This window comes from Danio aesculapii, chromosome 22, assembly GCF_903798145.1.
Source record: "Danio aesculapii chromosome 22, fDanAes4.1, whole genome shotgun sequence".
Lineage (NCBI taxonomy): Eukaryota > Metazoa > Chordata > Actinopteri > Cypriniformes > Danionidae > Danio > Danio aesculapii.
The window spans coordinates 31,342,488-31,370,405 of record NC_079456.1 but is presented as its reverse complement, the minus strand read 5'-3'; the positions used below and the strand labels follow the sequence as shown (position 1 = coordinate 31,370,405).

The window sequence follows — 27,918 nt, the reverse complement described above, 5'->3', positions numbered from 1 at the left end:
TGACGACAAATCTTTTTTATTATTATTTATCCGTCAACCATTTTAAACAAAGATAGCAGGCAAGTCCGGCACATCTCACATCCACCAGTCTACCGAGATATAAAAATAAGTGTTCTGGATCCTTCCGTGAAATAATCCCGCTGCTGTACATCTGCTCAGGTCTGTCCTTTTGTCACTGACCATCAGAAACGACATCTTCGAAAAGTCAAAATAAACTCAAGCACAATTTACAAAAAGCAGCCGAGGAGGAGGAGGGGGGAAAAAAAAGAACTTAAATCCCTCATTAATAAAGCTATATACAGAAATCCTCTAGAAACACTGCTAACTGGAGAACAGAAGAGCGCCGGTGAACTTAGCAATACAAACATGGAATGACTAAGTCAGAAATGTGGCACTTTTAGGAGTATTAGCTTATACGATTCACATCAGAAGGAGGATCGGGGGGAGGGGATTGATTTCTCCTTCAGATATTTCAAAGTGCCAGGCTTTTGGGTCCCATTGTGTTGTTTGACAGGAGGAAAGTTTGTTCAGGATAAATACAAGCAAGTTTGAAAGAAATACGAAGCTCCGATGAGTGTTAAAGCTGGAGCAGCTGCCACTGAAAGGGCTTGTTGGACTGGTGAAATCAGTAGTTCTGAAGTTTGAGGTGCCCGCCGTCGCCTTCACTGATCAACCGCTTACGGCCCCTGAACAAGGACAAATGAAAATCGGTCAGTTCATCATTATTAATAATACTTTATTACATAATCACTTTATATATTATATTACTATTATTATAAAATAATGATTGTAATATATTACCAAATATTATTAAAATATTAATTGTAAAATATTACCATTTTCATTGTAACGACGATGATAATGTAGCACATTAAATAACATTTGATACATTATTGCTACATGTATTACTATAAAAAAAGAATTAGAAGACAAGACGGGTCACTCAAATCCGCCTGTTAAGTGTCACGCGAAGTGGCTCCCAGGTCCAAGCGCTCTATCAAACTGTATGTCTCCATGCCTATTATCAGATGGCAGAAAAGTGATTTACTTTTATATATAATTGTTAAAATATTGGTGTTTGTGATGTAGCATGTCCAGACTGATGTGTACACCATGATTTTATATAAAGTTCACTTTAATGTGTGATAGGGCTAAAAGGGGGTCATAACAAACATTTTCTTCAAATGAGTAGCAGCTTGGACCGGGAAAGAGTATTTCATACGCCACGACTAAGCAAGCAAATAGTTTTGAATGGGGAAAATCTAATAATCAATTTGGCTAATTAAGCCACGCATACTAGTACCAGTATCAGCGATCGCTATAGACGGTTCTCCGGGGAGAAGCTCGGACCAGACGTGCGTTTTTACGACAGTTTTTGTGGTCAACAAATGCACTGGAATCTCAGCGGATACTTGCTTCACACACATGAGAAATATTTTCACAAAGCTTGAACTCTAGTTTTAAATAAACCGACTACACTTAAACAAAAATTTTGTTTTGTAATCTGTATGAAACAAATGCAAGGTAAAATTCTTCACGTCAAACACGCATCACATGACATGACTACTCAAATGCCGCACAAACTTGTAAACAAGAGTCACTGTCATTTCTTGAGGAGATCCACCATCAAGACTAAGTTGTGGATTACTTCAGAAGAGCAGTGCGATCTGATGAAGCACTATTCAGATGATGATAATGTGTATAACGACCATAAATGAGGTTGGTGTCGTGATCTCGTTCTTTTCGAGTGTGTATGCGCATTAGCTCGGACAACCTGAAAAAAATGCTGATTTTGTGAAAAAATGCTAACGTTTAGAAACGAAACTCATGAGACAGTTGTTGTTTAATTTTATTAGTGATTCCCAATATGTAATGTAATCATAAGCTTGACTAACAGTTTAGGAGAATTTGATGTTTCCCCATTCAGACAAAACACCTAAGCATACTGCCTGAGAGGCATTTCAAAGATGGCTGCTGAGTGAAATGACTTGCCTTAAAGCACAGGTTTCAAACTCAGTTCCTGGAGGGACGCAGCTCAGCAGTTTAGTTCCAACCCTAATTAAATACTGCTGATCAAACTACTGGAGTCCTTCAGGCTTGTTTGAAACCTACAGGTAAGTGTGTTGGAGCCGGGTTGAAACTAAACTCAGCAGGGCTGCGACTCTCCAGGAATTGAATTTGACAGAATATTTAATATAACAACAACAACAACAACAACAACAACAACAAATATTTTTATAAAATAGATAAAACTAACAGTATTAATATTTATGTGCTACAAGTAATATTGTATTATTATAATACCATGTTAAATAATATTCATATAGCATTGTTATTATTATTATTATTATTATCTAAAATATATTACACTGCTTTCACACTTGGTTCAATTGCCTGGACCATACCAAAGTTCGATTGTGCCCCCTTGCCACCTTCTCGGCTGGTTTGCGTTCACACAGTTTTTTTTCCTTCTGAACCCCGGTACACTTGCGTCATTAAGCTGCTGTTGCGTGTACGGCTGTTGCTAGGTGACGGCCATGAAAGCAAAGCGCCAAAATGAAAAGACGTACGCACATCGCGCTTGTTCTGCTTTTACTGAATCTTTTGGTTTTGGACATACAGAAAGCGACTCGCGTCTATCTGCTGCAAAAATAATATAAACTTTCAGAACATAACGCGATGTCTGCAGAAGCAATTCTTGGAGGAGACAAGCAGACATTATCACTGTGTTTGCCCTGGCTCAGTCCCGCTTGTCACCAAGGTACAGTACATGATGCACACACAAACCACACACGATTGAACGTTACGAACACTAAAGTTTGTTGTACAGTTGGCGGTTCAATTTCGTTAATTGGTACGATTGCATTCATTTCAGAAGTGAACCGGACCAGAGTTCGCGTGAACTGTACCCCAGACCACGTCTTTCAGGCGGACTCGGGTACGGTTCGTTCAGAAGACATGTTTACACTATACGTACCATACTCTGACATCAAACGAACCCGGGTGTGGACCAAAAGTGCTACTGTGAAAGCACCCTAATATAAATCAGTTATATTTCTTAAAATGCTCATAAAATTAGAATATCAATTGTATACACTACAAAAACCAAATATATTAATAACCTTTTTAGAATGACAACATAGTTTTATTTTGCAATTATGTAGAAATAATTTATAACAACAACTACTAAATGAAAATTAATTTAATGGTATTAAGAAAAATTGCAACTGTGTATTAAACTCTAACTATGATAAAAATACATGCATTAACAAACTGTTAATAATAATAAATCAATGCAATAATTTGACTTACTGCTTAAGAAGTACATTTTTAATGATCATGTAATTTACATACAGTACTTAGTTTTCTATAATACCATTTGTCTATATTACAGTATATTATGTTTATAATGTATCAGTTTTTAATACATTGTAACATTTATTATTATTATTATTATTATGTAGTAAAATACATAAATCATTATATAAATGATGTAATAATAACAACACCTTTATATGATATCCAGTCACTATGGACTTATAAGGCTCTACCTGACATTGCCTATTTTTATTATGTGACAAACTCATATTTTGGGGGGTGGGGGGGTGCACACATTTTATTTTCATTGACAAAGCCTGATCCCTAGATAATATTTGGGGAATAAAACCACTGTGAATGCAGAAAAAAAAAAGAAAACATTGTTTCAAAAATGGCGAATAATACTCAAACAAACAAACTTTCTGACTCACCGACTAGGACAGAGGTCTCGCAGTTTCCTATCGATGACTCCAGCATTAAAGCTCTGCTCCACAAACTGCTCCAGGATCGAATAGGCACACGGCACGTCGATACTGATGTCCGGCATGTCCAGATACACCCGTTCAAAGCCCTGCAAGAGGAAGGAGCTCAGATTACACATGCTCTTCTAGCTGCAGTAACTTAATATGAGCAGCAGCTGGCGCTTCATACCCGTCTCAGCTGATCCACAGTGATGATGGTTGAGGAGCAGAGACACTTTAACAACTGCAGGAGCATCTGAAGCGTCCGCTCGCCTGTAGACTCCAGCACCATGATCACTGCCTGAGGAAAAACACAAGCATCATTAATAAAAACCACTAATCAGCTGCCTCATGTTCATCCTTTCACTTTTTACTTTTTTTTTCTATGCATGTCAGTTTTGTGATTTTTTTTTTTTTTGTCGTGTAATATAAAGAAAACGCTCAGTGGCCGGGAGAGCTTAATGTGCTGCAATTTAAGAAAACACATGCGATTACAAAAACACCAGCAAATTAGGAAAAGATCTTAATCTGTTTGACAGCACACGTTCTGCAAATTGTCACAACATAAACACATTTTAAAAAATGGTGCTGTATTTTCCCACCACACAAACAAATTAAGAAAACGTGCTTCATTTTCTCACAACACATGCAAAAAGAGCAGAACACACAGGAAATGAGGACCCAAAAACATGACGGACGCTGCTGTGTCTTGACTATTGCTCAGTGAAGTTGTAGGTGATCTTTGAAAGTTGAGTTTTTTGTTTGTTTATTTTAACATCCCGATTCCCTTGTCTTTTGTATTTTATTAGCCTAAATAACTATAACCTAAATAGCCCGGTCTGTTAAGAGAAAATGCTGAGCGTTTTCGTAAAATGTTTGCGCTATGAGAAAATGCAGTGCGTTTTCATAAAATGTTTGCGTTATGAGAAAATGCAGTGCGTTTTCATAAAATGTTTGCGTTATGAGAAAATGCAGTGCGTTTTCATAAAATGTTTGCGTTATGAGAAAATGCAGTGCGTTTTCATAAAATGTTTGCGTTATGAGAAAATGCTGCGCGTTTTCGTAAAATGTTTGCGCTATGAGAAAATGCAGTATGTTTTCGTAAAATGTTTGTGTTACGAGAAAATGCTGCGTGTTTTTTGTAAAATGTTTGCATTATGAGAAAATGCAGTGTGTTTTCTTAAAATGTTTGCGTTATGAGAAAATGCTGCGCGTTATCATAAAATGTTTGCGTTATGAGAAAATGCTGCGCGTTTTCATAAAATGTTTGCGTTATGAGAAAATGCTGCGCGTTTTCATAAAAATGTTTGCGTTATGAAAAAATGCTGCGCATTTTCATAATTTTGCATTGAGAAAATGCAGTGTATTTTGCATAAAACGTTTGCATTAATAGCTTAATATTCTTCTACAATGTCTACTAAAACAATTGCACTTACCTCATAAACAAACTCATGGTGGAAATGTGGCACTTCCAGTTCTCTCAGGCAGCGCTCAGCCTCCACTGTGTCTCCTGACAGCAGGTACTCTTTCAACAGGAGATTAACCTGCAAAAACAAGCGTTACGCAATCCAGAGTTACCGCCTGAACGTGGGCTGATGCTTAATGTGCTGAAAAAAAAATCTCAGTTTGCTCTTTCACGCACAAAGAGTGAGGTTACATAATCGCAGGGTGGGAAAGATGGACAGAAAAGTTTTACATAAAAGTTTTTTAAGCAATCAATAATTATTTAAAAGGCAGATTTTTAATTTATTTATCCCAAGTCAAATGTTGAAGAAACAAAAAAACTACTTTGTTCAGTCGTAAAATTACAAATACATGTCAACATGAACATTTCACAAATCTGAAGAACAACTTTTTATAATAAGAACCATTTCTGAGTAAACCTAAAATCATTATTTCCCCTTAAAATAATCTTCACAGAGAAACTAATTTCTTAGTTTCTCCATGTTTAAATGGCTGTGATCAAATCATGAAACAGGTTTTCTTCCCAGATGTTGAGGACCCAATACAGTTATTAATTTATGTGTAGTAAAACAATAACCAGAAAAAAAGTACTGATATATATTTAGGTTATTATTTAACTTAAACACTGTCATCCATAAAATCGTACATTTAGATCAGAGGTTCCCAAACATTTCAGCACGCGACCCCCAAAATAACAATGCCAGTAGCTACGTTTCCATCCACCTATTTTTATGTGCATTTTGGAGATGTGCATAAAAAAACGGTTGATGGAAACGCCAAGATGCACATACATTTTTAAATGTGCATAAAAAACACATGCACATAACTGAGTAGGATAAACTTTTTATTCGATAAGAAAAGATGTGCATAAACTACGATGGAAACACTTTTACCGAACAAATTCCAGTATACGCATTAAAAAAAGATAATGTGATGTTGTTATAAGAATATAAATGTGTGTGTATGGACAAACTAGCAGGCTGAGCACAATGTAAAACATGTAAAATGTTGTTTTGGTCATTCTAAAACACCTTAACCATTTCAGTATTACTGTTAATATATTATTAATGACCTCCAGAATCAACAGTGTCAGTGCTCCGCGTCTCACGCCGTCAAAAGCCACCGTGCGTTCACTGCATGTCAGGATTGCTTTCTGAGGCGCAAGTCATTTATTAAATGAAGAAAAGATTCACGCAGCTTCTCTTATCACAGCAAATTCCGTTTTTACTGTTGATATTTGGCAAAATTACAATTTTGTTCGCTTTGACTTGTTAGATGGAAACGCTGCTTTATTCGCACATCTTTTATGCGATAATCCAGTTTCACACAAAGTTAATTCGCATTTTTTGATGGAAACGTAGCTATTGACTCGTGACCCCCACTCTCTTCTGGTTATAAATATGCAAACGTTGTGCACACAATAGGCCTATATAAACATGAGCATATTGACAACAGAAAAACAAAAGTCTAACAACCATATCATTTTATAATCATTTTTAATTAGTTTAATTTAATATTAACCTCATCTGTTGCAGCTGACGTTATTGCTGTGCTGTTAATCTAATGGAAACAAATTACTATAAAAAAAGGCTGATTTTTGTTGTTTTTTTATGCATCTATTAACTACTTTTTTATCTTCTGTGGGTTATGGATAAAATATGGTAATTCTAATAGTGTAATCAAATTTATTTGATTTTTGGAAATCACCCTGTCATTGTTCCGTGACCCCCCAGGGGGTCCCAACCCCCACTTTGGGAACCACTGATTTAGATCATCAAAATCGTATGTAAATGCATGCATATATAGCAGCTCATTACCATGGTGAATTTGAACAGATTTCTATGGTAACGTTTTGAAAAACTCGCTTGAATACAATAAATATAAATACAAATGATGTGGCTTAACGCCAATTCACTATAATTTTATTTCTGTACTCATTTAATACGTGTCTATGTGAAAAATATTCTGATGTAAATATCTTGGTAAATCAATGTAATATCCTTCTAACTGCATGGCTGATGGGATGGTGTTTCTCTTGTTTGTCTGTACAGTTAAAAACATTAGCGCCATTTCATCTGCCTTCAAACTAATAATAATATTTATAGTAGAATCATTTGTGTTCTTTACTAAATTCTCATGTGATAAATTCAAGAAATTTTTCTAAATTAATTAACATGTAAACAGACATAACTCACACACAAAGATTAACACGACCTCAAACAAAAAACAAAACAATCGTGACAAAACAATGTGTTTTGACAATGTGCGCCACTGAATTCTGCTTTGAAGCATATCATGCATGTTATCACTTTATCAAGAGAAAATTACCTGGCGACAGGTTAGGGTTATAGTTTAAAGTCCACATGAAATCAAAATGTTTATATTACGACAATGTTTATATTACTAGTGCACATTAGTCTTGATGTGAACAATTAATTGGTGCAAGTTGATCCACTGTTTTTATCATCTTTAACCAAAATCATTTGTTTCCATTCTGAAATAGCAGTGCTTCTCTAATGATGCCAGTTTGAAATATGCAAAGCCACGCCCCTCCACATGATTTCAAGTGAAAGATAAAACGAGGAACACAAAACTACTCAATATTCCATCTCAGTTAGAAAAACGACATCATACGTCATAAGTCTAGTTTATGTGGACTTTAATGGTGATGCAAGCAGTGAGTGGACGTGTCCTTGCCTCTTTGATGAGTTGAGTGACAGGTCTCTGTCCTCCTCCCGAGCCCCAGAGGCTGTCGATGCGAAGGCCGGTCCATCGGCTCATTCTCAGCAGCACAGCGGCTCGATCCAGAGCAGCTCTGAGAAAAACACACACAAGCTAACGTCAGACTAATGTGTTAAAGACTAAAGACGAGATGGGCAGATGGAGCGCTTCAGTACCTGGCATATTCACAGTCCACTCGTCCCTTGTAGCCGTCGAGGAAGCTTTTCGGGAGGATGCTGTCTGCTACGGCTCGAGCGATGAACTGACCGAGCATCTGTGAGACAAAACCAAAGGGCAAATCAAGCATTTTCATTTGAGGGAGAGAACACTTTATTTACACAAAACGTAAAGATACTTAATTTATAATTAATGAAGATCTAGACGACTTTTTTTGAAGTTATGCTTAAATTTCACATTTTAAATCAACTTTAAACTTTGTCATGAATAAAATAACAACTGAATGAATATAAAAGTAATAATAAGAACAACAACAAATCATGTGTTTCTAGGTCTATTTATTTCCAATTTACAAAGTTCCAAACCAATATCTGTTTTATAATTAATAAATAATATAGGCCCATATGCATGTCTTGCTTTGTAATTAAATTTTGAAATGAATGTTAAATACTCAAATTGTACTTTATTTAAAACACACACACACACACACACACACACACACACACACACACACACACGTGTAAAACAGGCCTATATAAATTTCTTTCATGACTGACATAGTCAACCCAGGCTCATTATAGGTACATACCCCTATATACATTTTTGTAGAGCGCGAAATACATCCCAGGAGGTATGTTTTCTGCAGTTTTTGTTTTCACTAGCTCATTACGGATACATACCCTTATATACATTTCTGGAGAGCACCAAATACGTCTTAGGAGGTATGTTTTTTGCAGTTTTTGTTTTCACTGGCTCATTACGGATACATACCCCTATATACATTTCTGGAGCGCACCAAATATGTCCCAGGAGGTACGCTGTTTTTGCAGTTTTTGTTTTCGCAAATCCACCAGAGACCACTGTGTACACTTTTTCAGATCTCAAATGTCTTTCCCGAGTGCCATTTGCGCCTGCTGCTCTCTCGTAAATTCACCAAAGACCGCTGTCGACTGACTGACTAACCGATTACTTCACCCACCCCCTTCCCTAAACCCAACAGACAGTGTTTTCAAAAGCAATCCAAAAAAAGAAAGCTCTTGCAGCCGCCCCACTTTTAGCATCTTTTCAGATTTGACCACTTTCTGATCCTGTTACTTACTCATTTAATTTTTTTTGCCCTTTGTTTTTGTGTTTTACCTGCTTTCTGGAACCGTTCTTCACCGGATTCAAACCCTGTCATTGGGGTCAACTCATCTCCGAGTCTCAAGTTTGCCAACGTACATGGCAAGCCACTGGACAAACTGGTAAAAGTGGAAAAGCCACCTACACGTAGGTAAGCAGTCAGTGGTGTCACACCGCACCGTAGCGTTCATTTTAAAGACAAAATGCAGCCATACATACCTCTGGCTACAAAATTCGCGCTCTTCAGAAATCTATACTGGGTATGTATTCACAATGAGCCTGTGTTGGACATAGTACTATGAAATATTATTAAACAGTAATTTTCAATAATACTTTACTACATGGTGAATAATAAAATACTTATATTAATACAGATTCATTTTCAAATTACACTTGTAAATAATGTGTTAAAATAATATTGGTCGATTGTATACATTTATATTACTCCCTGTCATAGGAATAAAATTGTGAATAAAAAAAATACATATTTCCAGGTAAACATCACTGATAATTTTCCACCAAAAGCATTTCTCTAGTAAACAGAAAAAAAAAAACACCTAACATCTTTCACGAGATTCAAAATGGGAAGTGAAATCCTTAACAGTGCACATTTAAAAGCATAAACAAGCTAAAGTTCCTCAGAATGATTTGTTAGGACGCAAGGGAGTTTCACCATTTACAGGAAGAAGCCTCCGCGTTTTGCATGTAAAAATCCCTGGCCAATTAACTGCTGTCCGAATCCACATCAGAGTTTCTAAAAGAGCTCAATCCAAGCAATCGTGTGCATTAAAAATCAATGATTAGCTGTAAAAGCCGCCTTTTTGTGTTGTAATCGAGTTTAATGTAATTGGCTGTTGTCATGGCGATCTTTTCAGTGATGATGCAAATGATTTGTTTGAAATAGCAAGAGTTTGGATTTAACGCTAAAATCTGCAGGAAAGAGGATCTCGCATGGCATATTTGAAGATCCCACATATAAATAAAATCATCTTAATGAACGCATGAATGATCATGTTATAACTGTGGCAATAAATCATTCGAGAAATTAATTCTTTGATTTCTATAACTCATCGTTATTCTATCTTGAATCGATTGTAAGCTTCGTTTTTAACACCGGATGGCTCTGCATGCTAGTGTTTAACAGCACACTAGGCTAGTTTTTAATAGCAGTGCTAGTTTTCGAACAATAGACGGTGCTCTAGGCTAGTTTTTAACAGCAGACCATGCTCTAAGCTAGTTTAACAGCAGATAATGCTGTAGGTTAGTTTTTAAAGAGCAAACGATGCTCTAGGCTAGCTTTTAAAGAGCAGTTGATGCTCTAGGCTAGTTTGTAAATAATAGATGGCGCTCTAGCCTAGTTTTTAACAGCAGACGTCATTGAAGGCTAGTTTTTAAACAGCAGACTGTGCTCCAGGCTAGTTTTAACAACAGACATCGCTCTAGGCTAATTTTTAAACAATACACTGCGCTCTAGGCTAGTTTTTAAGTAATAGATGGTACTCTAGGTTAGTTTTTAACAGCAGACGGCGCTCTATGCTAGTTTTTTTAAACAGCAGGTGGTTGTCTAGGCTAGTTTTCAAACAATTTTTTTTTTCATATTTATTTTGTGTTGTCACTTGTCACTTTATGTACACTGCAAGCTTCTGTAGCCAAAACAAATTCCTTGTGTGTGTGAAGCACACTTGGCAATAAAACTGATTCTGATTCAATAGACGGTGCTCCAGGCTAGTTTTTAAACAGCAGACGATGCTCTAGGCTAGTTTTTTTTTTAAACAGCAGACTGTGCTCTAGGTTAGTTTTTAACAACAGACGGTGCTCTAGGCTAGTTTTTAAACAACAGATGATGATCTAGGCTAGTTTTTAAACAGCAGACGATGCTCTGGGCTAGTTTTTAACAGCAGACTGTGCTCTAGGCTAGTTTTTAAAGAGAAGAAGATGCTCTAGGCTAGTTTTTAACAGCAGACAATGCTTTTAACAGCTGACATCACTCTATGCTAGTTTTTAAAGAGCAGACAGTGCTTTATGCTAGTTTAACAATAAACAGCGCTCTAGGCTAGTTTTTGAACAGCAGACTGTGCTCCAGGATAGCTTTTAACAACAGATGGCGCTCTAGGCTAGATTTTAAACAACAGACGATGCTCTAGGCTAGTTTTCTAATAAGCTTAGACTTAATTCAAGAGAGAATAGCAAAGCATTTTGAAAACCCCAGAATCAATGCGTCGAAACCATAGCTCTTTACCATGTGTGAGGGAAATTTATCTTCATCTGAATGCATGTACACAATCACTGAGGAGCTGTGGAGATGTTGCTTTTACAGACGTCCCCAATGCAAAACGTCTGCCATCCGAACGCAGCTTTAGTGCATTGGGTGTAAAGAGCAGCGTTTGCTCATCATGGATGAAGGTGTTTGTAGAGCAGTGCTGATCCAGCATTCTGCACACTGACTTACAAAGCATCAGCTCTGCTATTTGTATGAAGCAGAGGAAACAGCTGAACGTCTGCTGTGCCGCTGAGCTTTTATTGTCAACCGCAGCTTTCAGCAGAGCAAACACACTGAGACAAAGAACTAGGACAAAAGTTACACTGCACATATTACACACGCAACACAACTACAGCGAATCATGAACCAACTCATGTTTGGTTCTCTTTTTTTCCACCTCATGACACTAAAAATACCACACCTTATAAAATAACTCATTTAATTTACAGCATGAAATCTATGAAAACTGTAAATACAGTTTTTTGTATTTGCCACTGTATTAATATTGAATATTAGTGTTAATTAAATATTTATATTTTTATTATTTGGCAAAGTTATCCAAGACTAACCTAAATGTATATTTCAGCTATAAATTATATAAAATTTTCTTATTGTATTATATTATATAACAATGTGATTTGGAAATGGATTACATGATTAAAATTGACAAAGTAAATACTTAATAATATAAAATTTTAGATGACAAGATCTACAAAACTATATATAAATATTAGAAAAATGTCATAAAGAATAATAGTATGTTTATATAATTATACCCTTATAATGATTCAAATAGCATTATTATAAAATACTTAAAATAGTATCTTTAGATCATAAATATTACAAATCATTCCTGTCAGCCTGGTCTACATTTTCCATCACATTGCCAATAGCATAATAATAAAGTAAATAATATTATTACAGGTTACTTAGTACAACAATAAAATACTACTTTTGTTAACTATATCACGTATATTCGTACAATACAAAAATAATATGATTAAAAGTGTCAGTACACTTAATATGAGTGATTTCTTTCATTACATGTATTTATATGCATGTATTATTTGATTTTCAATAATACTATACTAGCACAATTATCTTAATACTTGGCTTTTTCTTAAAAATAAATATTTATTTGCTCTTTGGAGAATCGCGTTTAAAAATATTTATAATTTTTAGAAATAAAAAGTAACTTTACAATAAAGTTGTATTAGTTAATGCATATACTAACATGAACAAACAATAAACAATACATTTATTACAGCATTTATGTTAGTTAATGAAAATATAGTTTTTCATTGTTAACTCATGTTAACTAAAGTTAATGAGCATGAATTTGAATGTTAATAATGCATTAGTAAATGTTGAACTATGATTAATAAATGCTGTATAGGCATTGTTTATAATTGGTTCATGTTAGTAAATACATTACCCAATGAACTCCAATTGTAAAGTGTGACCAAAAAAAAACAACAACATTATAATAGTCTAAAATAGTAAGTAAACTATAAAACGCTAACATATTTGAACATTTAATACGTATCTTTATGGGTCTTAATAATTCCACCATGCATGTGCAATATTAACAGTGATAAACAGCTCAGACTGACGTATGCTAGCATTAGCGTGTTACCTGTGGAGCTCCAGGCGTGTCCAGCACCAGGTCGGGCAGTTCTTTCAGCAGTTTGTGGAAGGAGGCCTGGACGTCGCCGGCGGTGAGCACTCGACCGCAGAGCTCACCCAGCAGACGAGACGTCAGTTCTCTGTGGCTCGCTTTAGCCTCCAGCGCTAGCGACACAGCTAGCATGGGCACGTCGCCACGCATGCTGCCCAGATTCAGCTCAGCAAGCAGTTCCTGAGCGAACAGAGAGAGAGAGAGAAAGACAATACAGATGTTTACTCACACAGGGTTGCGTAACATTGAATGCGTTTACGTTTTAAACACATTTAACTGTGGGTTTATTAAAGAGCGCATGTGTGAAATGTGACAGAGACACATTCATACTGAAGATTTGAAGTACACATGAAATCAACTATATTGACCATATTGATTTGGTTGGCTCACATTGCTAGTTTTGTGGTGAACAATTCATCAATTTCATTAAGAAAAAAGTCTGCCCTTGTAATTTAAAACTGAAATCTGAAAATGCACTTGTTTGTTTTCAGTTAAATTCTCAGATTTGGTATGTCTGAGGTATTGGGCGGGGTTAACATACTTAACCACACCCCTCCAACTGTCAGTTGACACTGTTTTGAATTTACGAATTGGATTGTGTATTTTTGAATTGCATTTTAAATGTATAAATTGGATTTGCATATTTTTGAATCGTGTTTTGAATTTACGAATTTGATTTTGTAAATGTTAATTGTGTTGTGGATGTATGAATTTTATTTTGTAAAAAGTATTATTGATCTAGTATTACTGATCTGTCTCCATAAACTTTAAGGGCATCCAGACAAAGCAAATTATTTACAGGAGAGAAGGAAATAGATATAGTAGTATAGTAGAAATAGATTTTAGTGGTAGAATCTGCATAATACTCTAATATATGACATGTAATAATCTTTTGCTAATTTAAAGTGTATATTGTGAAATTTGACATTTGTTTATAATGAGGCAACAGACATGTAAAATGCTGAATATAAGCATTTAATGCACGTTTATGCATTGCGTCATATCACTCAGCTGTTGCTGTGATTTTTTCAGAAGTGAAAGAATGGGAATACATTTTATAAAACTCATCAGTTTATGCTTAGGTTTATATTATCTCCTGGTTGCTTTCATTTACGTTAATTTATGGCTGGCGATATGGCAAAAATACAAACTTGATCATTATTTCCATAACTAAATATATATTTCAATATAAAGAAATGCTTCCAGATTTAAAAGAGTACCCCAACAATGGCTAAAGCCACGAAATTTAGAGGGTCCATTAAATAGCATAACATATTTTTGCCTGATAAATTTTCGGTGGCCAAAAATTCGGTATATCTCTAACATCAACACACTTTTAGATTCCCATTGTTGCACATTTCTGCTGTGTGATTGGCTCTTAGATCAATATAGAGTAAAAAATAAATGTCCAGAGCTTATCATTGCTATTGACATATATTTTATCACGATTCAATATAATATCGTTTATTGGCCCAGACCTGTGTTAAAGCTTCAAAATATAAATCTAAATACATTTCTGTTGGTCTCTTTTGTCAGGTATAATCATAAATGATCCTATATTTCATCCCCAACACATATCTCAGCAACAGTAATGGAGGAGCAGACTAAGTTGCACACTACAGATAGCTCACTCGCTCCTAATGTGAACATCATCTCCACTTCTGGTGAAACGATTGCGATTTGACAAGACATCTACTCTGTTTGTTCAAATATTTAGCATGGATGCATTTCATAGTACATCGCTGTGTGTGTGTGTGTGAGCAGGCACTGACAAGCTGCAGCAAAGCAGAGCTTATTAATATTCATGACCACCCCAAATATGGTCAGTGAACCAAATTAAATGATATCTATTTTATTAATGCAACATATTTAAGTTTTCAGTGTTTTGTGTGATAGTGAGTGCATTCTGATTATGCATTCAAAGTGGTATAATGCATTAAAAGGGTGGTCCTTTATATGTTCTATTATTTAATTAGTAATATCAGTATTTAAGGTGCAGATCAGAGCAAACTAATTCTTTCTATTTAGAAGAGTGGCCTCCTAATTATGTTTTCACATCCTTCAAGGAGGAGCAAGCATTAATTGGGGGGGTCAGACCCTCCTGTAATTCGCACCTTGCCTAGGACACACCTACTATGCTGTAATCAGAGAACAATTCAATATCTGAATCAATGCACTCTTTGGCACCTTTAAATGATTTGTGCGCAAAACAATTTGTAATGTAATGTCTTTTAGTGGATGTATTATATCAGGGTTTCTGCAGGTTTCACAAATTCCAATTTAAAACTTTAAGACATTTTTAAGACCATTATGAATGAATGTTCAGACTTTTAGAGGGCAAAACGCTAACGGCCCATTCACATGGGGCCTCAGCCTCAACGATTTCCATTCAATTTGAATGCCGAACTGCAAGCGTTGCCGAACTGAATTGTGGGTCCATCTGCGCTGCTTCAGTGGTGTTGCTCGCTGAAGAAGTTGAGACTCTCAACTTTTCAAGCGCCAATAGAAGTGTCAGCCAATCAGATCACTGTATGCAAACACACCAGCTCAGACAGTAGCCGATTTCTGATTAATTTCATTGGCTGACGCTGCTATGACGATCGCGTCAGCCCCAACTTTAAACATGCCCTCTGTGAAGTGTTGATGCTCAAGCCATGTGTGAATCGGGCGTGAGGATTTTTTGTAATGACCAGTGAATTTTTTCTTACTTGCCCCATTAAAATAAAAATTCAGTTATTTATTAGCAACACATTTTAAATGTGTCGAAACAAGCAAACTTTAGTTATATACATACATATTTTTATTACCATAACTTTTCTTTAAAAAATAATAAAAAAAAATAAAGAGACAAGTTTTAAAAACTGTAATAAACTTATTACAGTTAAGTTTTTTTAAGTAAGCTACATTGTCAATACTGTATGTGTGTAAATGAGTGTTTATGGATGTTTCCCAGTGATGGGTTGCAGCTGGAAGGGCATCCGCTGGGTAAAACATATGCTGGATAAGTTGGCGGTTTATTCCACTGTGGCGACCCCAGATTAATAAAGGCCGAAAAGAAAATGAATGAATGAACATTTATATGTATTTATGCATGTATATAATCTTTGCGTAAAATTACAATAAAAAAAACAAACAAATCACCGCTTATGCGAGGTGTTTATAATGCAGCATCTATGGGGCGGAGAGTAAATTTGATGTTATTCTCTCTCTCTCTCTCTGGTTGCGGTTACTATTTTCTTTTTCTAAAAGTCTGGATAACACCATTGTGGAGATTTCTTTTATTATGTCAGCAAATAGGATTGTAAAAAAACTTTTTTTTCCTTGTACTCTCACATTCACTGCGCTCTAAGTTTACCCAGCTATGACGTCTTCCACTACTGAGAAACCCAGAAATGTGAAAAGGGTCCATTGTAAGGATGTAAGATAATTAAACCATATTTTTAAATTTCAGCTAGATTGTTGGTTGTAGCTTTACATGGAAAAAGAAAAATCATCAAGACCTTCTTAAAAGTATTTAAGCCCTAACACCATATTTCAGTGAATTTAAGGATTTTTAAGGCCTAATATTTTTTGTTACTGAAATTTAAGACCCTGCAGACACCATGTATATAAGAGACATGCTTTGCTTACAAATAAGTGTTTGTAAATGGATTTGCATTGTAAAACTTAAAACCTGTTAAGTAAATGTTAATATTTTAAACAAGTTAATAAAAAAAAAAAAGTTTTTAATTATTATTTGTCAAGTTTTCAGATCCAATACTCTAAATATCATTTTGCATAAATATTAACCAAATACTGCACAGAAACAGCTAAACAAGTCAGCAGATTCTGTCTGGGCTGCTTATCAGCACATAGGTATGCACATAAACAAGCTTAATGATTAGATATGAACGGGCAATGGGGGTCATAATCTCACCGCCACTTCATTAGCATCTCCGTGTTCAAAGTACTCCTGAACGATAGGAGTGACCGTCTTCTCAAAAGCCTCTTCATCCAGTGGAAGGACGACCGTCTCGTATACGCAATTTTCCTGGACACACAAAGGTTAATCGATAACGTGCCGGTTTATTGGTTATGAACTGAAAGCAAGCTTATTATGTGGGTCGTACCTGCTCTGCATCGTAATTGGGATCTTTATAGTCGACTTCATCTTCGCCATAAACTTCTCCAGGCGTTCCCCAAACACCTTTACCCCCAGCACCACCTACACAAGCAATACACATACTTTTCAACACACAAAATAACAGAGGTATTGGAAGGAAAGAAAGGCAGAAAGCAGAACAGAAACTGTGGCTTCTGCTTCAGCCAGTTCAAGTGCATACGGTCCACGTTATCGTCATGCTAACCACATAAGGTTGTCCATGAGTATGAAATAATTCCCCAAAACAGAGTCAGGTCCCTTTAAATCACAGCAGCATGACATCATCTCTCGATTCGTGCAGGGCTCTGACCACAAAAGCTAATCTGATACTGAACCTGAAACAGAAACCAAATCTAACCAAACTGGTGAAAGGCTTAGCATGCTATAACTATGATTATCTAGTACAGGTTCTACTAGATAAACTTTCATTCCAATACAAATCTGTATGAATATCTTATACACTATATTCAGTTTCTTTTGACTACAAAGGAAGATATACTGAAGACTGTTGGAAAAAAACAGCCATTGACTTCCATGGTAAACTATTTTTGGTTTCCAATATGGATGTCAACGGCTGCTTCTTCCAACATTTTTCAGAATAATTGCATAACTAAAAATAAAAAAGATGATCTGTTCATCTAGAAATTCTAAATCCAAAGTTCCTCTGTGAAATCCCATGCTATAATCTCCCAGGAACACATCATGTGTGGCTACTTCCAAGAATAAAGTTTTTTTCCTAGCCATCAGTGTTTAGAAAAAGTCACACACATTGCTGCAATAAATGTAAATCTACATAGTACATACATGTATAAATATAAATAAATAAATAAATAAATAAATAAATATATATATATATAAATATATATATATATATATATATATATATATATATATATATATATATATATATATATATATATATATATATATATATATATATATATATTTTTTTTTTTTTTTTTTTTTTTTTTTTTAAATGGCGATATGTGCACAAATCGGTTACAGAATCCAGGTTTATGACTACTGAAGTGGTGTTTTTTTTCTCTTCATCTTAAATTGCTATAGACCTTTTTCATAGAACACAAAATTACTCATTACACTTTGCATGTACGTGTAAGCAGGATGTTTCAAACTTCCGTTTCGGCAGCTTGATGCGTATGAAGGGTTATATGTGAACAGCTTTGAAAGGTTAGTTTTAATCTATTTTACTTGCTTTTAACGTCTTAAAACTAATACTACTGTTGATCAGCGCCACCTCCTGGACTGATTATTTAAAAAATGCGATCTAATAGGAATGAAAGGCATTCGTAAAGGTTTGTAAAAAAACACGTAAAGTTTTTTGTTTGTTTTTTATGTGTTGAAAGGAAGCCTGTGTTTTTGAAGCTAATGAAGATAGTAGAATGGCTTATTTTAATTATGCAGCCTGACATGTTTACTGTTCCAAAATATTATAAATGTTTTCTAAAAATTAAATATATTGTGTTAAATGGGACATTTAAAAGGAAATTATTTTACAGCCGCAAACACAATACAGTGATACCGTGAAATTTTTATCCAAGGTTATCATACCCTCAGAAACATATACCGGCCCATGCCTAGTGGTAAATACTACACAAAACAAACAAACTAAATGAAACTTAAATGGCTCGTGATTAGAATCAACATGCATATCAGCCAGCAGAGTGTCCAGTAATGTACTTTTATTGGTGCTTTTTGAAAATTGCATGGTTTACATTAGTTTCATACCATTAATATGGTTTGCTCTATAACGCAGGGATGTATTGTGTGTGATATGTGTGTGCATTGAAGAGCCTGCTGAGCACAGGATAACAGCTGACAGGTCGGGAACACTGACGCTATTTCAACATCTTATCTGACGGCAGACACTGAATTAGGAGAACTTTTTTTTTTCTTGCACTTGAACCACATCATTCTGACAGAAGTATAACAGCTTTAACACACATCTTTCAAAATAAAGTTTTGTATCACAAAAACAGTCCATAAGCCACTCAAAAGGTTACTTTCAGATCGATAATTCCAGTTGATAAATGCTGTAAATGGAAGTTCAGCAATGAAGAAAAAGGTCTATAGTTGTGGTCTAATTCAGTGTTTCTCAACCACGTTCCTGGAGAACAACCACCAACACTGCATATGTCTCTGCTAATGAGCTGAATCAGATATGTTTGTTTAAAGAGTTTGGAAAACGTGCAGAGCTGGTGGTCCTCCAGGAACGTGGTTGAGAAACACTGGTCTAAATTCATTAGGAACGATTTTTTTAAAACGTTTGTGTTTGATGTAAAAGGGCCTTATTTCCACCAAGCAGCAACAATACCATCATCACGCTTTCATTTTGCCACATTTGAAAGCTGTGTATGAGAGAATTTGGTCAATATCACAAGCATACTTAAAAAAAAAAAAAAAAAAAAAAAAAAAATGCTTTCAAATAGGATGTTGAAGCATAAAAAACATTGCGTCATTTTCCGCCCACTACGATGCATTACTATTCTATATGTAAACTAGGGCTGAACAATATATCGTTTCAGCATTGATGTCGCAATGATATATATATCATAGAAAAACAAAGCATTGCAATGTTTTTTTTCAATATCATGCAGCCCTAATGTAAACAACTCATTCTTGCATCCTGATGCACATTGTTGTTTGCATATCTCCCAGACACTCTAGGTCCAATGGACTGTGCTAAAATCAGACTATGTAGTCTGAACCCAGCATTAGATGGTGTATGGGCAAAAAAAACAACCCTCCTGGCTTCAGCTCAGACTGACCTCAAAGCTTCCAAAGAAGACCGTCCATATGCCATAATCCACTTTTCAGCCCTCTATGGATAACCTCATATATGACATCCAAACGTACTACATTTTAACTTAAGAATCGGACCTAAAAAAACATAAAAGGGACTCTGTGAACGGACTCAACCAACCCTTATGTAACACTACCAAACCACCTCTGCCATCACAGGGAAATTGAAAAAACGAGAAGTGTGCCATAAAGTCATCTTGCGGGTGATGGGGGAGGCAGAAAGGTCAGGATAATCTCTGCTAAAACACTTCAAATCTCATCTAGACGATTAAATGGTCACTGTCAGACACAAAGCCAGTTGAGTTGTTGTTTTGCAGCCTTGGCATTATGCAAGCGAGCTAGCATATAGCGTACTTGTATATACACACTCAGTCAGCCAGCATGTAAGCCGTTTCTTTTACAAATCATTTCAGGTCTGCTGCACTCAGGGGTGTTGACCCGACAATGGACCTCCACTGGGAAAAACAATAACTAAATGAATGGGAGTGACCGTCTGTTATAATTTTATGTGTGTGGAGTTTGGTTACTCATGTGTGTTAGTAAAGACTCGTTTATATAATAACTATTAACTGTATAATTGTCTAAAACATTATGCTAAGCAGACAAGTCAGCAATTGATGTGTTCTGAGAACATGATCATAAAGATTAGGGCTGCACGATATTGGAAAAATCTAACATTGCAAGATTTTTAATTCTATGATATTCAGTTTATTGAAATACGAACACAATTTCACTGGATTAAATTCATAACTATTCGCAAAAATCGATTGGGATGATTCTGTAGGGTAGTGCATATGCCTAAAATATAAGAAACAAATCTACAAGCATAGATCAATTAAATAAAGACACAAATTAAACATTGCTCTGTTTTCCGAGGAGTAAAACTGTATTCAGCTATACAGTAATTGAATAATCAAATGTAATTATTCGTTTTACATTAATTCAATAAAATTTGTAGTTTTTTAAATTATTTGTCAGTTACAAACTAAAAGCTTGAATGTTTTCAAAATCTTCACACAATCACAGTCTTAAAAAAAACACAAGCGAAATGATATTAATATTAATTAAAATCCAGATTCAACATTATGTATTCTCGCGATGTGACTATTGCGAAGGATCACATTGTGATATCGATACTGAAATTATACATTTTGACGATCCTACTGACGATCATATGCACTAAACATCCAAAAAAATTCACAAATTCTATCAAATTTTAAATAAAGAAACAATAATATTTGCTGCATCCCAATTCGCATGCTATCCATCTAAAATAAAATTAAAAAATAGAAGAATAGGGGTCGCACACCAGATGCGCCGCTCTGAAACACGATGCGCCATGCATTTTAGCGTTCTAAACATAGATTTGTATCAGGATACACACACCAGCGCCGCAAGTCAGTGGCTGTCCACGGCCCCCAGCTATGACTCAGTACACTGCTGCACCATCTGAATAGTTTCATATTAAATAGCATTCAAATGTGCGCTTCCAGTGTGCGATACTTCCAACTGTCATGTGCGTGCCGTGTCACAGCACATCTGGTGTGCGACTCTCTTTAGCATGTCCAAATCATAGTATGTTACAATTAGGCCTGTCACAATAATCAATATACAGACTTATCTTGGAGATGACCTTAATAATTTTTGCCATTGCAATATATATTCAATTAACGTTAAAGCCATTTTACAATGATATTTACATTGTACCTCACTGGTGTCAAAGTTTATAATTGGGCATTTTCCTAATAGGACATTTAATTGTGTATATATATATATATATATATATATATATATATATATATATATATATATATATATATATATATATATGATAGGACATTTACCTTTTTAACATCAAATTATAGAATCTAAATAACCTTAAGAATGCTATGTATTTTAAAGTGTTTATGGCTTATATACTCCGCTGTTACACACTCAAAAGTAAATGCCTGTTTTTTTTAAGTACATATACTATCATGACCCAGGATAAGTAGGTGAAATGGGACGCAGCAATGAGCATAAATAAAGAGCACATTCTCATATCATTAGGGCATTGTTTTGTCATATTTTAAAGTGTTTAAGTGGTTGGTTTGACTGCTCTTTGACTGATTTCAGCATGAGCAATGGCATCTTAAAAGAAGATCTGATGAGAAACTTAAGTATGACCTGAGGTCAAATAAACATTGATTCATTTTGTCAGAAGTGGAGATTTGTATGTTTAAATGTTCTAAAAGCTAATTTTGTCACTGTTTTGGAGCACACTAGCTTATTGATATGAACAACTAAAAACACTTTTATTTCATTTTTATTGATTTCACCGAGCCTTTGAAAACATATCAGGAATATGAAGAGGCAAACTATGGAACTGTTTGTGTTGTAAATAAACTGAATGTTTCATCTGCTGGTGTGGATCGTTTTTGGTGAACTGGCTATAAGTAGGCCCATACATAATCTGTGGCTGCAGAAAACAGATTGTTGGTCCTCCCATGAAGTCAATTTATTTACTTATGTAACTGTATGCGCGTTTACGTTACACTTTTATTTTTATTAAAGTGTATTTTTTATTTATCCTATACTCTCAAAATAATTCTGAACATACCCACTGATATTTTTTACAAAATTCTAAGCAGAAATAACAACAAAAAAAGTCCACAGATTCTGTCTTGCCACACCAAAAGGAAAAATATTATTAAAAAACATTAGTACCTTTCTTTGGCAAGCCTCGTCCCTTGCCCGTCCTCGACCTCCGGTTAAGCAGTTTGCCCTTTGGGCTTGTGGGTGGAACCACAGACCTGACCGTTTCGCCATTATCACTCAACGAGTCGCCCCGGCCTGAGTCCCGGGAGGAGTTTTTTCTTAGACGTCTCTTTACCTTGGCCTTGAGTCTGGCTTCATGGATGGTGCCGGTGGGGGCCGATATCCAGTTTCCATTTATCTCAGTATTAACATTTGCAGTGAAGGTGCTGTCCTCGTCCCCAGAGGGGAAGGAATCACTAAGATTTCCGGCCTCTGTGGATGACGACAGCATTTGGATGAAAATGCATCAAACTGCATCAACTGTATTCACACTTGTAGTTTAATTCAGTTAGTTCATTTGGTGTTGAACAGCAAAAATATATAATTGGAGCTAGGCATGGGACATTAACCATTTTCAAGATATACCATGGTTTGGAAAAGTCAAGGTTTTAAAACCGCCAAGATTTTTTGCTCTACCATTCCTATGGTATATGAAAGATTTTTTTTATGTTTTTTTTTTTTTTAAAGTACAACGGAATCTCCAGCAGACAAGATATCCAAAGATGCCGTTTTAAATTGTAAAGAAATCTGGGATTTACTTGAATTATTTAGCTTGAGATGTTTACTGTTCTAAAATATTTTAAATGTTTCTCAAAATAAAACATGTTGTGTTCAAAGTAGAAAAAGTTTTAGTTTTTTTACCCAAACATTTAAAAATAGCCTATTTCAGAGCAGGAATCATAATACCGTGAAACTGTGATATTTTTATCCAAGGTTATCATACCGTCATAATCTTAATACCAGCCCATGCCTAATTGGAGCTGGTTTGAATAGATTTCACACTGTTGAACTGTTCGTTTAGCAATGCCATCCGAAACATTTCTGTGTACTGGTTTAAATGTGCTTGTGTGTGTCAGTTAGAGAAGTCACACAAGTAGTCAAAAAATAAAAAGAGTTCTGCTGAAAGAAGACGAGTGCATTAAACTATAACAGCCAACACTGTTACTATAGTCTTTTTGTTTATGGTTGCATCTTGTGTGACATCATGACCTATTTTTGGTTAACTTGATGGTCTGTGATGCATTCAAAATTCAGCTGAACCACAACAGGGTTAATTTAGAAGTGGACTGAGGCCCGTTTTCTTGACAAGTGTGAACACACTATTATTGCAGACTAAACATAAAGGGGGAAATGAACAATGGTTTACAGTTTAGATTTTGTTTTCCACTGAGACAGTAAAAAACTGTTAGTCTTGACCTTGAAGAATCCACTAAGGCTTATCAATGCCAAAAATACAAACAGAAGGTCAAATAGTCCTCAAATACACATTTAATATGACAAAGTCAGTAAATTTCGCAATAATAATGAACTTAGAACTTACCAACAGGGTTAGCATTCAGCCATGCCTCACAATCAGTTGCCATGGTTGGGAAATTTAGTTTTGGAGCTTAAGAAATGTGCCTTAGCACCTAAAACCCAAAAAAATATGAACGTTAATATGCTAATGTCTTTGTAACGCACATTTTGTAAGAAATGAAAAGACAGCTGCTCCAATCAGCAGCGTCCATCTGGCTCGTCCACAAGCCTGTTACAATGAATGGATCGCATTAACATACAGACAGGAGGCTAACAGTCTTTAAAAGAAAGTATTCTTATAAAGAAATGCTTAAATTTATGCTAAGTGTTTTATATTTGATGTAGAGCACGCATTTAACGTATGGCGTTGCGTGCAACGTAAACATAAACAAAGCCTGTGGACGAGCAGTGAAAACCCCGTGTTTTGTCCTAATCTGAAGCACAGTGCTAAGACAAGGTGTTTAAATATCGCATAATAAGTTATTCTGAAACAATAACCAGTCGGTATGGATTAAATCCTACTAACCTGCTTTATCGCGCAGTCCAAGTTCAAATGCACTCTCTTCGCTGATGTTGATGTTGTGTTCTCTGCCCAGCAACTAGATAGTGTAATGCTGTTCTGCGAGCTCTCTGATTGGCCAGAATAATAGAGGGGGTTGGAAAAACGACCAATGAGAATTTAGTTCAGTGAGGCTGGTTTTCTCGTGTTTTCTATGAAGCCTTCGGTGATGTTCGTGAAATTCCGTCGCCCGACGATGTTTGCCGTAACAGAAGTGATGTCATTATATACTATTATATAATACTTTGCGCATGGATGAGGATGAACTCAGTCTCTGTTATATTCTTTGCTCTTTGGTTATTTAACTGACCCATTTCTAAAACATAATGTGTAAAAGACGTTTTTAATCATGTACAGGCCTAGACATGCTTGTCATTCTTTTCATATAATTCATATCAGACAACCTCATTTTCCAAAATGTTTATTTAATGTTTGCATCGACGCAATCGAAAAAATAACCATACAGATTTGTCTTCCAGAAAATGGTATGCTATTATTAACAGAATACAAAACAGCAGGAGAAAATGTTTTCAAGAGTCATTCCAGCAATTTACTAGCATTGTAGCACACTCAGCCTTTTTAAAAACAAATGTTATATTAGAAACATGGTCCAGTTCAAGTATCCCTAAAATCTCTGTGTACAGCAATGATAAAAAGCAAAAGCATAGGATTGTGACAGACAGTGGCTTACTATTGTGTTTAAATAAGTTTTAATGTACTCATAAGGCACTTGTGAATATTTGGAGCATGAAACATAACCTGAACACTGTCAAAATTATCAGAAAATTCAATACAGACAAAAAAATAATAATAAAATAAAATTATATATATATATATATATATATATATATATATATATATATATATATATATATATATATATATATATATATATATATATATATATATATATAAAATTTAAAAAGCATAAAAAGAATATTCACAAGTATTCACCTGAGGATAATTTTAGGCCTTTTTTAAATTTAAATAGAAAGTAGGCACCGTCATATTTGCCTTTCACTGAGAAAAATCTATATATATATAGGCAAGGTTTATGTCTTGTATGAATAATTGAGGCAGATGCAAATGATGTAAACACTACACTTACCAGTGCATTTCACATTCTAATACTTCATATTTTTCACAGTGTAATAAAAATACCTCGCTGGACTACTGAGGACAAACACACACACACAAACACACGTCTTTTGTATTCCAAATATGGAACTTAATGTGTCCTTAAAGGTACAGTTTACTTAAAATTTTTTTCCAAATCTATATGACTTTTTTCTTACCATGAAGCACAAATTAAGATATTTTGTTGAATGTTCCTGCTGCTCTTTCTATACAGTTAAAATGAATGGGGGATGGGGCTGTCAAATATGGATATGCAAGGGAAAAACAATTATTTAAAAAATAAGGTTAATTTAGAAATTGTGGCCACACTATATATTTTTATGCTCATATAAATTTTATAACCATTTAACTAAAAAGTTTATCATTTATAATTTGACACTTTTTAATTTTTATTAATTTAGCTGTGCGTATATACTGTACAGTAGTCAACGTTTGAAGTCAAAAGTCACCAATGTTTTCCTGAAACCCATTCTGGGCTTAGGATCCACTTCAAATGTTGACTAATGTATATGTTTATGTTTTGGGTGTTATGTTTTCCTTTTTTGCAAATTAGTGACTAATTCATATGAATCTCTTTCTCACAAAATTGCATGAACACAGTTACTGGGTCGTAAAGAGAACTGCCACTCAAATCCAAAAGCTTTAGAAAAAAATTAGGCTTGAAAGCTTACCCATAATTATGCGTTTAACATATAACCACACCTGGCGCAAATGCAAATCCAACAAAAAGGAACAAATGAGATTGTATATATTTATACAAAGTAGTCATTAAAATATATACGATTTTAAAATCTGAACCGGAAGTTGATGAGACTTATTTCAATATGTTGTGGTACTTTCAACTGAAACGGAATATTTCTTTTTGTGCATTATTTTTACTAATGATAAGTGGGACGTGGTTAAGAAAAAATGTGGCTGAAGCTGTCAAACAGAGAAGGACCGCCACTTCAAACATGGAAGCAGACTTTGACTGATCTTTAGCACATCTTGCAAAAACTAAATAACAAAGTTCATACAAATTAACCATTAAATAGTAAGATTTTTTTAAAACTGCACAAAGTACCACCCTTCACTCCTCCCCTAAACATAACCACACTCATAAAATGACTTTTGCTGCGTTTAAACTACTTAGTTACTTAAAATGAGTTGAAACAACACAATTCTATAAGTTTTTAAGGGACAACTTAATATGTTTACGTTCAATTCACTTAAATTTGTACAAATTATTAATTTAACTTAATCATGTTGGGACAACATGAAGGAATTGTGTGGAACCCAGCATTAACGGGGTGCAAAAAGATCATGACAAAACATACAAATTAGATATCTTAATATTTTTAGTCAGTTTAACTGATATAAGTTAAGATGACAAGAAAACTTCATCTTGATTCAACTAAAAAACTTAAGGCAGTACAATATTTTAAACATTGTACAAATCCAAATGAATTAGCAACTAATATTTTCACTAATATTTTATGCCACTCTTTTTAAATTTGAGCTACAATCCCCATTCACTTCCATTGTATAGAAAAAACAAACATTTAACTCTGTATTTCACTTTCACATTTTTGTAATTTACACTTTTGAATGAACACACCCAGATGCATAGATGCTCCATTAGCTCTGGTTGTCCTTGTTTACCTTCCTCTATTTTTCTGCTGTGTGTTTGTTTCTTTGGTTGGATGTGTCACATTCTGTGAGTCCAGCAGTCCTATAGTGTGTCTCACGTGAGCTTTATTCAGTGTTTGGCGACTCCGTGTGGAAGCTCAAGAAACTTTCCTCCGCAAGCTGCGACAGATACTTCTACAAAAAAGAAAAAGAAAAATAAAAACAATCCCATTAAGTTACTCAAATGACAGTTAGGAGCAGCCTGAAGAGCAACAGTTTGGTTTCTCTGACTGAAATGGCTGACTGCCAACACCTGTTATGACTGTTATACCTAAGTTAAGTTCAACTACATTTGAATAC

At 35.0% G+C, this 27,918-nt stretch overlaps 2 protein-coding genes across 2 annotated transcripts in view; both read right to left on the bottom strand.

The window, feature by feature from the left end:
• Positions 1–24,855, bottom strand: pdcd4b (programmed cell death 4b). The gene is made up of 12 exons (XM_056448072.1): positions 24,781–24,855; positions 24,280–24,367; positions 22,869–23,171; positions 17,311–17,405; positions 17,118–17,231; positions 13,160–13,381; positions 8,141–8,238; positions 7,941–8,058; positions 5,216–5,323; positions 3,970–4,080; positions 3,750–3,889; positions 1–686 (listed from the first exon to the last, which is right to left on the bottom strand). The coding sequence occupies exons 2-12, from the start codon at positions 24,320–24,322 to the stop codon at positions 626–628; spliced, it is 1,413 nt and encodes a 470-aa protein (XP_056304047.1). The 5' UTR covers positions 24,323–24,367; positions 24,781–24,855; the 3' UTR covers positions 1–625.
• An 887-nt stretch (positions 24,856–25,742) lies between these two features.
• rbm20 (RNA binding motif protein 20) overlaps positions 25,743–27,918 on the bottom strand; it is a 152,908-nt gene continuing 150,732 nt past the window's right edge. Inside the window, exon 14 of the mRNA XM_056447751.1 lies at positions 25,743–27,753. Within this exon, the coding sequence (XP_056303726.1) occupies positions 27,685–27,753 (69 nt within the window). The 3' untranslated portion in view covers positions 25,743–27,684. The remainder of the gene's footprint in view (positions 27,754–27,918) is intronic.